The sequence below is a fragment of the Rhinoderma darwinii genome, chromosome 5 (genome assembly GCF_050947455.1).
Source record: "Rhinoderma darwinii isolate aRhiDar2 chromosome 5, aRhiDar2.hap1, whole genome shotgun sequence".
NCBI lineage: Eukaryota > Metazoa > Chordata > Amphibia > Anura > Rhinodermatidae > Rhinoderma > Rhinoderma darwinii.
In genome coordinates, this window is record NC_134691.1 from 280,569,474 (window position 1) to 280,584,366 (window position 14,893).

At 44.9% G+C, this 14,893-nt stretch overlaps 1 protein-coding gene across 2 annotated transcripts in view; it reads right to left on the minus strand.

Annotated features, from left to right (window-relative positions):
• The window catches only part of UBE2E1 (ubiquitin conjugating enzyme E2 E1), a 32,056-nt gene extending 18,077 nt beyond the window's left edge, over window positions 1-13,979 (minus strand). Inside the window, exons 1-2 of one of the 2 annotated variants that reach the window (XM_075827203.1) lie at window positions 13,713-13,979; window positions 4,398-4,448 (exon numbers count right to left, since the gene is read on the minus strand). In XM_075827203.1, the coding sequence (XP_075683318.1) occupies window positions 4,398-4,448; window positions 13,713-13,882 (221 nt within the window). In that variant the 5' untranslated portion in view covers window positions 13,883-13,979. Of the gene's footprint in view, window positions 1-4,397; window positions 4,449-13,099; window positions 13,167-13,712 lie in introns of those variants that run through there. The other variant, XM_075827204.1, reaches the window with a different exon arrangement.
• Between the last annotated feature and the right edge of the window lie 914 nt (window positions 13,980-14,893).

Below are 14,893 nucleotides of genomic sequence, written 5' to 3' on the forward strand. Positions count from 1 at the left end.
GGCGCAGCCAGCCAAGATCCAGACCTGCTAAACCTGAATAGTCTCCAGGAGAGTCCTGAAGTGTCGGTAGAAGGCAACAGATGAAACAGCCCGGGGATCTGCAGAGTGCTACCAAATCATTTTTACCTGTTTAAGGCTCAGTTCTCACATCTCGTTTTTAATGTCCGTCTGACGTGCACGTTTTGACATGTGTGTGTGACAACGTGCCACAGCGTGTGCATTGATTCCTATGGCCACAACGGATGCCCCAATAGTGTAGTTTGTGCATATGTTTTGTGTGCTTACATTCCATCCTTTTTTTTTTTTTTTACAAGTTCTATCCAAAAGTGTATGACAAACGTATACGTTTTTATTTGTATTGAAGGCAATAGACTACGTATGGATATCCTATGAAAACGTTAACCCTATGTTTGCATACAAATGTATACGCTTTTGTCACGATACGCAAGAAATTACCCAGATCATGAGAGAAAACGGTGCCTCCACCTCTGCAGCCACTCTCCACGACTTCCTTTTTATTGTGACTTTATATATCTTTATTGCTTTTGCTCATGAATAAAAAACATTTACGTTTTTTAAATTGAGAGCGGATTCAAACATATAAAAATGTGTACGACAAATAGATGTTAAAAATGCATGTTTTTTCAACTTTTATTTTTTACATATGTCTGTGCACAAAACCAGATGTGTACCGAACCTAGCTCTTTGTCTTGCAAAAACACTTTGAACATAATCATTCTACAGTAAAGACCATTTAAAATCACCCCTAGGAATGGCCTGGAATTGTAATTGGTCAAGATTAAGTGCCAAAGACTTCCTACATTTTGTTTGGGCATTTCTTTACTTTAATCAATTTATAAAACGTTGCCAATTCCCCACCTCACTGGTTCCTGTAGAGCAGACTGATAGAACGTCATTGTAGCCAAAAAGTGATCATCAATAAATTAGTAAATCACCCTGAACCTCCTCTATAACTTTTACATCATTCAGTACTGCCTGACAGACCCTCCGGGACCCTTCTGCGCTGGTCAGAAGGCAATAATAGACTAGGGTGCAGATGTCAGATTGCCCTGAACTTAACAAGCCAGGTGGAAGAAGAGACACGGAGGCTAGACGTCAGGTTATGCTAGCCAAAAGCATGAAGATCACAGATCTGACCTGAATATAGGAACAATCCCACTAGAACCGGCCCTAGAGCTGGAAACGTAATGGATTAATAATCCTTCTCGCGTGTTAATCCATATTGCACCAATAACTATGTTTATGATTCATCAAATGAGCAGCAGGTCCATGTGGAGCAATGCAGAAGGGAATCATTACAATGTCTGTTTCCAACAGGAAAATCACACCAGATTTCGCAGCATCGTGGAATATTACAGTTATTACATGAACAATCAAACTCCAATAATTTTTCATCTAAAGTTAAACTTTGTTGGAAATTCCTGAAAATTCTCCCCAATGTTTAGTTTTCAGCTTTTAACTTTTCAGGTGACCTGAAAAATCATATAAACCTGTCGGAATATCACATGAACCCAGTTCTGAGCACGAGTGATTGCTGGAAACCTGACACTAACGTCCTGCTGGGTAATTCTACTAACGCAGAGCTTTACATGGTGCCGTGGAATCAGACACTATAGCAGCGCTTCTCAATATTTATACTCGGCCCCATCGTCCAGAACCTGGTGCTGTATGGGCCTCACCACCCTTGGTTGAAGTCTACACTACGATAAAAGTATCGGGACAAACCACTTAATCATTGAATTCAGTTATTTCCTTCAGTCTTATTGCCCCAGGAGTATAAAATCCAGCACCTTGCCATGCAGTCGCCTTTACAAACATCTGTGAAAGAATGGGTCGTTCTAAACAGCTCACTGTATTCCAGCGTGGTACTGGGATAGGATGCCACTCTTGTAACAAGTCAGTTCGTAAAAGGTCTTCCCTCCAAGATATTCCACGATCAACTGTGAGATTAGGAACCGCAGCAACTCCGTCACGAAGTGCCAGCCCGCGTAAAGATACAGGGTCGGGTCAACGACTGCTGAGGCGCATAGTGCATAAAAGTCGCCAACGCTCTACTGACTCAATAGCTGCAGGGTTCCCAACCTCCTCTAGCATTAATATCAGCACAAAAACCGTGCGCCGGGAGCTTCATGGTATGGGTTTCCATGGCCGAGCAGCTGCATGCAATAATTACATCCCCAAGCACAATGCCTAGTGTCGGATGGGGTGGTGTTAAACACGCCGCCACTGGACTGGAGCAGTAGAAACGTGTTCTGTGGAGTGACGAATCACACTTCTCCAAGTTTGGCGAATGCCAGGAGAACGTTACCTTCCGGACTACATTGTGCCAACTGTAAAGTTTGGTGGAGGAGGGATAATGCTATGGGGTTGTGTTTCAGCGGTTGGCCTAGGCCACTTCGTTTCAGTGAGGGGAAATTTTAATGCTTCAGCATACCGAGAGATTTTGGACGATTGTAGTTTTAAGCTTTGTGGGAACAGTTTGGGGAAGGCCATTTCTGATCCAACATGACTGTGCCCCAGTGCACAAAGCAAGGTGTATAAAGGCATGGCTGGCAAGTTTGGTGTGGACTTTACTGGCCTGCGCAGATCGCTGAAAATCAACCACATCACCTACAGACACACTCAAAAATCTTGTAGAAATTCTTCCCAGATGGCTCCTGAATCCAGTAAAACATAAGGCCCTATTCACAACATGTTTTTGCATCCTGTTTAGAAGGTACATATTCTTTACTTCCAAGATTAGAAAGAAAAAAAATAAAAGTAGCTTTTAGGCCTTATTTACACGAGCGTATTTAACGTCGAACGGACCTATGTTAGTCAATGGGGCCGTTCAGACATTCCACGATTTTCACGCCGCGTATGTCCGCTGCGTAAAACTCATGACATGTCCTATGCTTGGCCGTTTTTCGCGCATCACGCACCCATTGAAGTCAATGGGTGCGTGAAATCACGAGCAGCACACGGAAGCACTTGTGTCGCGTGTGATTCGCGCAACAGAAGATAAAGAAATGAAGGAAAAAATAAAAGCACTTCCCTCATTTCTTTTTCTAAACATCAAAACCGCGTGTCATAAAGAAGGCATAGGCGTGAAAATCACGCAGTCACGCACCACTCACTGATGACACACGGAACTGCAACGCGCGCAAAACGCTCGTGTGAATCCGGCCTAAAACTGGATTCATACTATTGCCATTGACATATATTGTTAAAAACAAAATAAAAAAAACCACAGGATCTGTATGAGAAGTTTGAGAAGTACTGCTCTATAGTGCCCATTCATTCTGGAAATTGGTTGCGGTATGAGCGCAAGGACTTTCTTTGGACAGATAGCCATGGCAGGTCAGAAGATCATTTTTGGATAGATTTCCAATTTAAAAGGAGTTGTCTCATGAAGATAAACCCTTTTCAAGAATATTTTTCTCACCCCAGGAATCAGCGGTTATCGTCAGGGGAAGCCGCAAAAACGCCACGTTCGTGTGAATCCAGCCTTAGGCTGGGTTCACACGAGCACATTAACGTCCGGAATGGACGGACGTATTTCGGCCGGAAGTCCCGGACCGAACTCAGTGCAGGGAGCCGGGCTCCTAGCATCATAGTTCTGTACGATGCTAGGAGTCCCTGCCTCGCTGCGGGACAACTGTCCCGTACTGTAATCATGTTTTCAGTACGGGACAGTAGTTCCACGGAGAGGCAGGGACTCCTAGCGTCGTACATAACTACGATGCTAGGAGCCCGGCTCCCTGCACTGAGTTCGGTCCGGGACTTCCGGCCGAAATACGTCCGTCCATTCCGGACGTTAATGTGCTTGTGTGAATCCAGCCTTAGTCCCGCTGACCTGACTGATTCTGGTATCAGAGCAAAATACAGCTGATCTATATCCAGGATACATAGAAGCTGTATCTGAAAAAGTAAAAATATATTTTTTTAATAAAAACAAATTACAAAGTTGCACTAAACCCTAAAATACACGGTTTTAGTCAGAATTAAAAAAAAAGTTTTCAAAGATTTACATAGCCCTTAAAATTCAAATTACTTAATCTTCCAGCATCATGAATCAAATGCAAGAACTACAGTGAAGACTGACACTGGAAGATGAGTAGGAGAGGAGGGAGGGAATGTAATTGTGCATAAAGAATAGAGCATTATCAATCACACAGGGTGTGTGGAATGACAAGTATTACCTGCGTAATATGTTCCCTCTATGTCTTTGTCACATTCATTTTAGCAAACCAACCAGCTGCAAGTGTAAATGATGTCTTTGTCCACACACAGAACTCGGAGTGGAACAATTCATCAACTTCACAAGCAGCACAAGTCGCAAAGTCACACAGGACAATGTTATTTAGAGGGGGAAAGTAATGCTCAGAAGAACTAACCTGCAGTTGGGGGGAGGGTCCAGAGTGATATCAGCCAGTTCCTTCTGAATCCTGCCCAAAAAAAAAACAACAGTTAGAAATGATGCACTAAAAACCAACCACCTGCAGCAAAGGGGGTGACAGACGTTCTAATCATTGACACAATGCGTCAGGAATCTACAGAATAGCCAAGACGTCATGTAGGCCGGGGCAACCAATACGACACTTTAGTATACTCCGCAATGCACATAGAAGCAGAGATGGGTCTTACTTTCACAAGTTACCTTACAGAAAATTTGCATATAGAAGCTCAAACTATTATATCTTCACCAATTAATTCATTTTCAGCAGTGGGTCCAGTCTTTGTTATTGACTTAAAGGAAACCTGACGTCAGATTTAAAGAGGCTCTGTCACCAGATTTTGCAACCCCTATCTCCTATTGCAGCAGATCGGCGCTGCAATGTAGATAAGAGCAACGTTTTTTTTGTTTTTTTTTGAAAAAAGCATTTTTGGCCAAGTTATGACCATTTTTATATTTATGCAAATGAGGCTTGCAAAAGTCCAAGTGGGCGTGTATTATGTGCGTACATCTGGGCGTGTTTACTACTTTTACTAGCTGGGCGCTCTGACGAGAAGTATCATCCACTTCTCTTCAGAACGCCCAGCTTCTGGCAGTGCAGACACAGCGTGTTCTCGAGAGATCACGCCGTGACGTCACTCACAGGTCCTGCATCGTGTCGGCCACATCAGCACCAGAGGCTACAGTTGATTCTGCAGCAGCATCGTCGTTTGCAGGTAAGTCGATGTAGCTACTTACCTGCAAACGCTGATGCTGCTGCAGAATCAACTGTAGCCTCTGGTGCCGATACGATGCAGGACCTGGGGCAGGAAGTGAGTGACGTCACAGCGTGATCTCTCGAGAACACGCTGTGTCTGCACTGCCAGAAGCTGGGCGTTCTGAAGAAAAGTGGATGATACTTCTATAGACAACGCCCAGCTAGTAAAAGAAGTAAGCACACCCCGATGTAACGAACACAATACACGCCCAGTTGTACTTTAGAAAGCCTCATTTGCATAAATATAAAAATGGTCATAACTTGGCCAAAAATGCTCGTTTAAAAAAAAAACAAAAAAACGTTACTCTTATCTACATTGCAGCGCCGATCTGCTGCAATAGGAGATAGGGGTTGCAAAATCTGGTGACAGAGCCTCTTTAAGCCTGGCAAATGACTCCCAGCGCGGTGGATACCGTATGTCTCTTCATAGTCGATAAAATCATCTTTAATCCAGTATGCAAATTAGCCGGCAAGTGCTCAGAGGGGTCCCAAGCCCACAAGTACTGCAGGTCCCGCTTTATAACCCTCCCAAAGGTGTTGATTGACAGCTCCAGTGTTGTGCTATTCGCTGCACACAATGACGTACCGCAACACTGGAGCCGTCAGTCAACACCATGTGGGGAGGCGTTGGGGTGGATTCACACATTGCAGATTTCATTGCACAAATTTCTGCAAGTGAAAATCAGTACCATTCATCTGAATGGGGTTAGTTCTACAACATGCACTTGGAGTTCTACAAGTTCCAATTACAGTAAGGGGTTGTCCACACTAGGCTTGTCACGATACCAGAATTTGGACTTCGATACCGATACTTTGTGTAGTATTGCGATTTCAATACCAAAACGATACTTTGCCAACAATAATAATTTAAAAAAAAAGTTCTTCCATTTTCTGATGTGAGGCACGAGGTTTGATGAATTTAACCTCCATGTGCCTCACATTGAGGCCTTATTCACACGAACGTGTCCGTTTTGCGCGCGCTGCAGTTCCGTGTGTCATCAGTGAATGGTGCGTGGCTGCGTGATTTTCACGCATATGCCATCCTTATGACACGCGGTTTTGATGTTTAGAAAAAGAAATGAAGTGCTTTTATTTTTTCCTTCATTTCTTGCTCTACTGTTGCGCGAACCACACGCGACACACGGAAGTGTTTCCATGTGCTGCGCGTGATTTTCACGCACCCATTGACTTTTAAAAAAACGGCCATGTATAGGACATGTTGTTAGTTTTACCCAGCGGCCACACGCTGCGTGAAGATCACGGAATGTCTGAACGGCCCCATTGACTAAGATAGGTCCGTGCGACGCGCGTGATTTTCACCCGCGTATCACGGACGTTAAACACGTTCGTGTAAATAAGGCCTTAAAGTGATACTAAACATAGATAATACACCCCATAGATAAGCCGTGCCAGCAGTCTGACAGCCACAGATGGTGGAGATCATGAGGAAATTAACACGTGTTTTCTGCAAAACTCGGTTTGTCAGTCTGCAGGATTTCCAACATGTTCCTGAAGCAAACCGTGTGGGCAAATTTATCTGCCGTTTACTTTTTATCATTCATTTCCGGGCTTCGTGTTCCCTTAAATAAAAAAAAAAGCCATCTACAAGAAATTGGTGGTTAAAGCCCTGTGCTCATCCCATTATTTCCACCGTATCAGATACAACTTGTCTGTCCAACCCCCCCGGGCTCCATTACAGACGACAGCCCAGTAGAGGCGGCCGGGAGCAGTGTGAATTCAGCCTTATCTGTAATGCTGTCAATAACAACATAACTTATTGTAAAGGGACTGTTATTAAATATGGGACTAATTTTACGCTACAATTCCGGGCCGTTTGCCAGATAATGGTTTAATTCTTGCAGCTTGTATAGCCAACTTTAGAAATGATTCAGGAGCTGGTTTGTGTCAAAATTAAAACACAAGCTGTGGGAAAGTTTGTAAACTATTGCGACCTGTTTGATCTGTAATAAGGTTTATAGAGGTTTTCCTTGGCTCTGGTAGGTCTCAGTCCAAAGGTCACTTTTCCCATATCAACACATGGCACAAATCATGTGGCACCTACAATAATCACCAAAGTTGTTTATTGATCATATTATTCTGTTATAGTCCAGAAACGATGTTTTACCAAACTGACTTGTGGGGGTGGGTTGTAATGATAGGACAGAAAGAAGATATATGGAAACATCAGGAAGAAGCGGGCATGAATGTTACCCATACACCCGGGCAGATAGGCTCCTGCAACAAATTTCTAGGTGCATCGTGTGGAAGGGGAACAGCCTCACCAACCATCTAAAGGTTTACAGACAACTTAAAGGAGTTTTCCCATAATCAATATTTATCACCTATCAATAGGATAGGTGATAAATATCTGATCAGTGGGGGTCCAACAGACAATATCCCCACCGATCCCGAGAACGGGCTTAAAGAGGTTCTGTCACCAGTATATAAGTGCCCTATCTCCTACATAATCTGATCGGCGATGTAATGTAGAGAACAGCAGTGGTTTTTATTTTGAAAAACGATCATTTTTTAGCAAGTTATGAACAATTTTAGATTTATGCTAATGAGTTTCTTAAAGACCAACTGGGCGTGTTTTTACTTTTGACCAAGTGGGTGTTGTAAAGAAGTGTATGACGCTGACCAATCAGCATCATACACTTCTCATTTTTCCAGCCCAGCATGATCCACAGCACAGTGTGATTGTGCAAGTGAAAGAAGCTGGGCTGGAACAATGAGAAGTGTATGTCACTGATTGGTCACTGATTGGTCAGCCTCATACACTTCTTTACAACACCCACTTGGTCAAAAGTAAAAACACGCCCAGTTGGTCTTTAAGAAACTCATTAGCATAAATCTAAACTAGCTCATAACTTGCTCAAAAATGATGACAGAGTCTCTTTAACTTCCGTTCCTGGATGAACAATAACAATGGAGCAGTAGTGCCCATGCTTGGCCACGGCTCCATTCATTTCTATGGGGCAGCTAGTGCAGAATATGATAAATAATGATTATGGAAAAACCCCTGTAGGAAGCAGAAACTGTAATGTTCTTTCTTTGGATGATTGACATAAAAGTGATGGCCCCATGATCACTATCTAACGTTGCTTCATTTCCTAAAACCTATAGAAACATTTACATACATGTGAGTGAATGATTTCAGCAGCTCTTTTTAGAAGTTTTGAGTAGTCCTTACAGAGGACCTATCACCAAGAACAGCACGTGTTTTACTTGAAACATCATTTTTCTAAGTACACGTCATTAACAAAAGCGTAAAAAAAAACAAAAAACTTTTTAGGAGTCTTGTGTCCTGCAGGCAAATGACCGGACTCCCCGCAGGAGTCGTGTCTGAGCTTTAGACGATTCCCGGCATACTCAGCGGCTTCCCAAAACACCCCACAGCAGCACATGGAGTAAAAAACGCAAGATCTCGTTGGATATCGCCAGATGTTGCGGCTCTGACTAAACGAGCGCTGCCTGAAGCATTAACACAGCAGATAGTGATCGGTAACATTACAGCGCTCGTTCACCAGATCATTGGCCCGTGTAAAAGGGTCTTTAAAGGAGTTTGTAAGATAAGCATTCCTTGGGTATGTTCACACGTAGCGTAAACACTCCAGATTTTCCGCAACGGATTTCATTGCGGAAAATCCGCAGCGTATTAGCAGCACAGAGTAGATGAGGTCTGAACAAATCTCATCCACACACGGCGAAAAAAAGATAAAAAAAATCACCCGAAAAAGTTAATAAATTGACCTGTGGTGTGGTTTTCTAATCCGTAGCACATCAATCTATGTTGCGGAATCACTGGTTTTCTGTAGCGGGTTCTCCCCATTGAATGCAATGGGGGGTAAAACGTAAAACCCACAAATAGCAAATGATGCGATTTTTGCGGCGGAAAGCATTTTGTCGTTTAAGATTAATAAAAAAAAAGGTTTATACTCCCAAGCCGGGCGTTGTCACAGCAACAGGTTTTTCTGTTCTCTTTCCAGGCCGGCCTCCTGGGATGACGTTTCATCCCATGTGACTGCTGCAGCCAATCACAAGCTATAGCAGTCACATAGGCTGCAGTGTCATCCCAGGAGGCCGGACTGCACGAACCACAGAAGGACGTGTCGCCATGACTACAGAGAATGGGATAAGTATAAGGTTTAGTTTTATTTTCAACCACTGTTTTCCGCAGCTGACATTCCGCCCGAAAAACTAAACCACAATTAGATGCGGTTTTTAGGTCGGAATTCCCTGCGGGTACCAGGGCGGATATGCGGTGTACGTGTGTTTCTACCCTCATGCATCACAAGCAGAAGAGTAAAATAGTTTTGTTTTTTTAAGTGAAATTCCTACTTGGCCCCTGGGATTCAGATCCGCCTGGACCTATATGTTGTTTACAATGATATAGCTCTATCTAGTTGGATTTGGGATGATCTCCAAAGTATCTTCACCAGTAATACAAACATGAAATAGCGGGAAAGTTTACAAACAAAAAGTTGCAGCTTTGTACAATAATATTTCTTTACTTCCAGCTTCTGTGTCAGAGGTACCAACTGAAAACACCCATGTGCCTGCAAACAAACCCTGAGCAGTGGACACACGGATTATTTTCTATGCAGCTTGGGGGGGGGGGGGGGGGATTTCCAGTTTCATTGTATGGCCCAGTTGAAAGGAGGCAGTTTTTCCTTCTTTTTCTTTAAAAAAAGGTGTGATCCTGAATAGAGAATTATAATAAAATACATAAAGGGAATCTATCAGTAGTTTTGACCCCCTCAAAACTACTGACTGCGCTATCTAGAGGATGGGGAGAGTAGTGTAACCATACCTGTGGTGACGGTCATGCAGGTTGTCTGACCGAAAAAGCAACGTTTTTTTTTTGTCCCCAACACCGCGAAAGTGCTACGGAGGCGGGCCCCTTCATGCGCAGTGCTCCGGGCTCTTTTCACTGAACGCTCACCAACCCCTCCCCCTGGAGTGACAGCTCTAGTGTCCAATCAGATCACTAGAGACGTCACTCAGAGCAGAAGGGAGGAACTGGGGAGCGGAGCACTGCGCATAAAGTGGCTCGCCACGCTGGCACCTGTGATCACGGCGACGGGGACATTACAGTGTTGATTTCTCGGCCATGCAACCTGAATGACCATCACCCCAGGTCCGGTTACACTGCTCTCCCTGTCCTCTATATAGCACTGTCAGGTAGATTCCCTTTAAAGAGTTTGTCTTACCAAGCTCCACCCCCTTCCCATATGGCCTATTGGAGCATATGGATGTAATATAGGGTGTCCTCCGCTCTGGACTTCCCCTCTAAGAGCCAGAGTGAAGCCGCTAAATGATAGTGCCCCTTATTTGGCGGAGACAGACCAACCATTTATTACATGTCTTCTGTCGGCTATTCATTGTTATGTAATCCTACATGTACAGCCAAACTAAGTTCCCCCAGCAATAAGAGCAGATTATGGGGGGTTCTAGGAGCCAGACACTTGGCGGTCAGCACTCTATCAATAGAGTAGGCAATGTCTTCATGACACCATCCATTTTTTTTAAATTAAATCTCAACACTAGGCACATGTATCAAATAAACGGCACCAAAAAGTACTGTACATTAGAAAGATGATGCAAATGACATGCGCCATATTTATTAAAGATTCGTACTAGTTATAGTCTACACATACGACAACCACGAGGTGGCACGTGATTACTAGGTCAAGGGTAGCGACAATTATTTCGCTTCAGCCATTTTGATCAATTTGGTGCAATCGGCAACTATTGGTAAATGTGCCCAGCATAAGAAAACATGAAAAAGCAAAGACAATAAATCAACTGTTGTGCCGATGTGACCACTAGTCTAGTGCCACGTGTTCCAGGGCTTCTGCTGCTCATATACAAGGCAGTCCCCGTGGCTGCAGGCACCGCTGGGTTTGTTTACATGGAGTATATAAAGTACTATGTATACTTTCCTCTGCGGGCAACAACGAAACATCTATAGTTGCAGTTCCAGAGATCTACTTTCAATGACTGAGCGCGTCATCCCAATAAACTGTTTGTACAGTCAGAGAACCCTATTAAAAGTCAGATCATTTCCATGACAATACGGCTGTTGTCAGTTTACAACTCATTAATCCAAAATTATTCCATTTTACATGCGAGCGTCTCAAGTTCCTCTTACTGGGGTCACACTTACACACCGAGGTCAACAGCCACTGCACCGCAGTAGTCAGAGGAGTATCGCTGTCAATTATTATAATGAAATGATTCTCCGTGTGACATGTAAAATATTTATATACTCAGAACAGAGATGGAGAAATGACTGCAGACATTCGGAGCCAGTAAGATCCTTCAGGAGCGGGCCCGGCAACCAGACCTGCCATTAACATCAATAGAAGGAAACTCTCAAAGGTTAGGGGCCACAACACATTTCTTAGCCCCTGCCGGCTCCGGGAATGTCTCCAGCCCTGAATCTTGTTCTATGGCACTAATGGGACTCATCTACTTATAGCCAAAAATGACTAATGGCTTCATAAATAAAAGATAAAAATGGACCTTTTAGGGTCAGTTCACACAGTGTTTTTTTTGCCAAGCAGATATAAAACTGCTTTAAAATTCCGTTAGGATTTTTGAGTCAGATTTTGAAATGCCTGCGTTTTTTGAGGCTTTTAAGCAAATGCAAAAAACGTCGGCGGTTTTTAGTCAAAAAAGCTCCAATTGCCACCTATTGAGTTCAATGGAGGTTCAGAGATGGAAACTGCACCAAGATAGAGCAGGACTCTTTTTTTTCCCCGGGAGCGGACAAAAGCCACCCATGAAGTAAAAAGCCTCTACCTCCCACTGAAATCAATGGAGGAAGATTTGGGGCTTTTTTTGGCGCCAATTCCGACAAGGTTTCCATGTAAAAAAAAAAGACTTGTAAACTGGGCTTTAAGAGCTTCTATAGCTTTAAAACCAACTGACTAATACACAGTCAGGGTAGATATATTACATATACTGACTTTCCTAGGGTTATACTAGTCTATGTATGGGGAGCGCTACAGTGACCTACACACAGTATATATATATATATATATATATATACACATCAACAAAGCCGAGAGCATCCTCCGCTCTGTTTCAGGCATTTTAAATGCATTTTTTAGAGCGACCAGATGTTACAGTAAAGTCTAGTAAAATATAAAATGCACGACACACAACTGTGTTTTGGTTTGTGGTGTTTTTTAGGCAATTTTTTGGTCAGTGGCATTTTTTTCCAAACGCGGCGTGCCCTGGTTCTGGTGTCCGGTAACGCCCATAGCAAAGAACTGAGATACTTTAGATACCTCCCCGGAGGACTGGTGGTCACGTAGTCTCTATAGACCGGTATCCGGCCACAGGGCTGCACACATGGACGACATATAAACAACGGTTCCCCTCAGGTGTCACTATCAATACACTCCGGAATGATTGGTTATAGGACTATATGGATATATCAGTTTATTTGGTGGTGACAGGGATGGGACTAGAGCCCAGCACTACGTCTATGGTGACAGGATCATCCGTTCATACAACGTTGAAGCAGATAAATGGTGGCCAGGATTTATCATCGTGACTCGTACACGACCAGGAGTCTCCCATGTATGTCGTACGAGGCTGATAATAAGACAGGACATTATATTGTGGATAAACATATGTAATAAAGTGTGAGCAGATTGTGATAGGACAGTGGACATGAAGGAGTCATATGCTGGATGTCACCAATCCTCAGATTATCACCACAGACTTCTGCTTATCTGTGATGTCTGAATGGATAATTGATTGAAGAAGTCTGTGAAGAATTGCCGACAGACGAGGGGACACATAACACGGGGTGCAGACTCCCCCACCTCCTCCCATCCTATGTCTCCCCTACACCGTGTACTCAGACACACCGGAGGGGACACAACATGGCCGCCGCAGTCCTTGTCTTCCCCTTCCCGGTGACTACCTCGTTTCCTACCCCCCCAACCACACCAAAGCTTCAGGGCTTTTGGAGCGGTCTATGTTGCGACCCCTTCTAAGAGACGACTCAGCGTCACACAATAACCCCAAAAAGCTAACATGCAAATGAGGCGTCGTGGGTGGCGCCCCGGAATGCAAATGAGTCGGGAGTCGCGCCACCCCTTCCTTACCGTATGGGTGGGGGTGGGGGGAGAGAAGGGGTTAATGAGGAATCAAACGGCGGGGGGTGTTGAATGTGAGACTTAAAGGGAACGCACTTTTTTTTCTTTTGTTGTCCACCCGTGACATTAATAAATTGATCCAGGACCGTCCCCCATTGTCCCAATAAGACCCTTGATCCGAAGTCCCCGCGATCTGTGTAACGTAGCCCAACCAGTCAAGCGCTGCCTTTGTTTGCACGAGGCCACACACAAGCAATTTAACCTCTCCGCCGCTGGGCAGGCCTGCCAAGCATAGAGGTGGGGGGCAGTGCGGCCTGGCATCATCACCCCCTCATGCCATCCTGGTATATGTAATCTGGCAGCACGCTGCCCGCAGTCTTACCTCTTGGCGCTGGTGGACAGGAGTTTGGAGTTCTTGCTCATGCTGACTTTGCTCTCCTTCTTCTTGGTGTTGGTGCTGTGGTGCTGGCTGCCCGGCTCCCTGTCTATCTGCTGGCTGGAGGCGGTGGAGGAAGAGGAGCTGGTGCTGGCCCTGGAATCGTCATCCGACATAGCGAGATCACACACACAAGCCTGCAGCAACCACAGAGAGAGGGAGGAGGAGGAGGGTGACCAGATGTAAAATCCTTCCCCCACCCCAAACACAACAATGTGCTGCCCCCCGCCCCGCTAATAACCACAACGTCCAGTGCTCGCCTATACCCCGGTGCCCAAAATGCAGAGAGCCAGCCTGCCAGCCACACACCCGAGCAGTCTATAACCGGAGGAGGGGGTTTAAATGGAGGAGCCAAGGAAAGAGAGAAGGGTTCAAGGGGCTGGAAACTATGGAGTCCATGTAGGAATAAAGGAGCAGTGAATATACAGTATAAAGAGTACACCAGGAAAGAGCTGATAATGTCAGACACATGTAAATGTCTCCGGAGATGTCCGATAAACTAGTGACTATGAGGACAGACATTATTCTGGACTTCATGTGAGAGACCCCACATAACATCACAGTCAGCCTCTCCCCTACCAGAAATGGCTGCAAACAGGGAACAATAGATTGCATTCTTGTACAAAGATGGAGCCTGTATACTTTTTTTGTCCCCTTAAATCTACTATTATTCCATTTCTAATCTCACATGGGTGCATTTAGAGCGGAGGGGCTGCATACAGGGGTGTACATAGAACGGGGGGGGGGGGGGGGGGCTGCATACAGGGGTGTACATAGAACGGGGGGGGCTACATACAGGGGTGTACATAGAGTGGAGGGGCTGCATACAGGGGTGTACATAGAACGGGGGGGGGGGCTGCATACAGGGGTGTACATAGAACGGGGGGGGCTACATACAGGGGTGTACATAGAGTGGAGGGGCTGCATACAGGGGTGTACATAGAGCGGAGGGGCTGCATACAGGGGTGTACATAGAGTGGAGGGGCTGCATACAGGGGTGTACATAGAGTGGAGGGGCTGCATACAGGGGTGTACATAGAGCGGAGGGGCTGCATACAGGGGTGTACATAGAGCGGAGGGGCTGCATACAGTGGTGTACATAGAGTGGAGGGGCTGCATACAGGGGT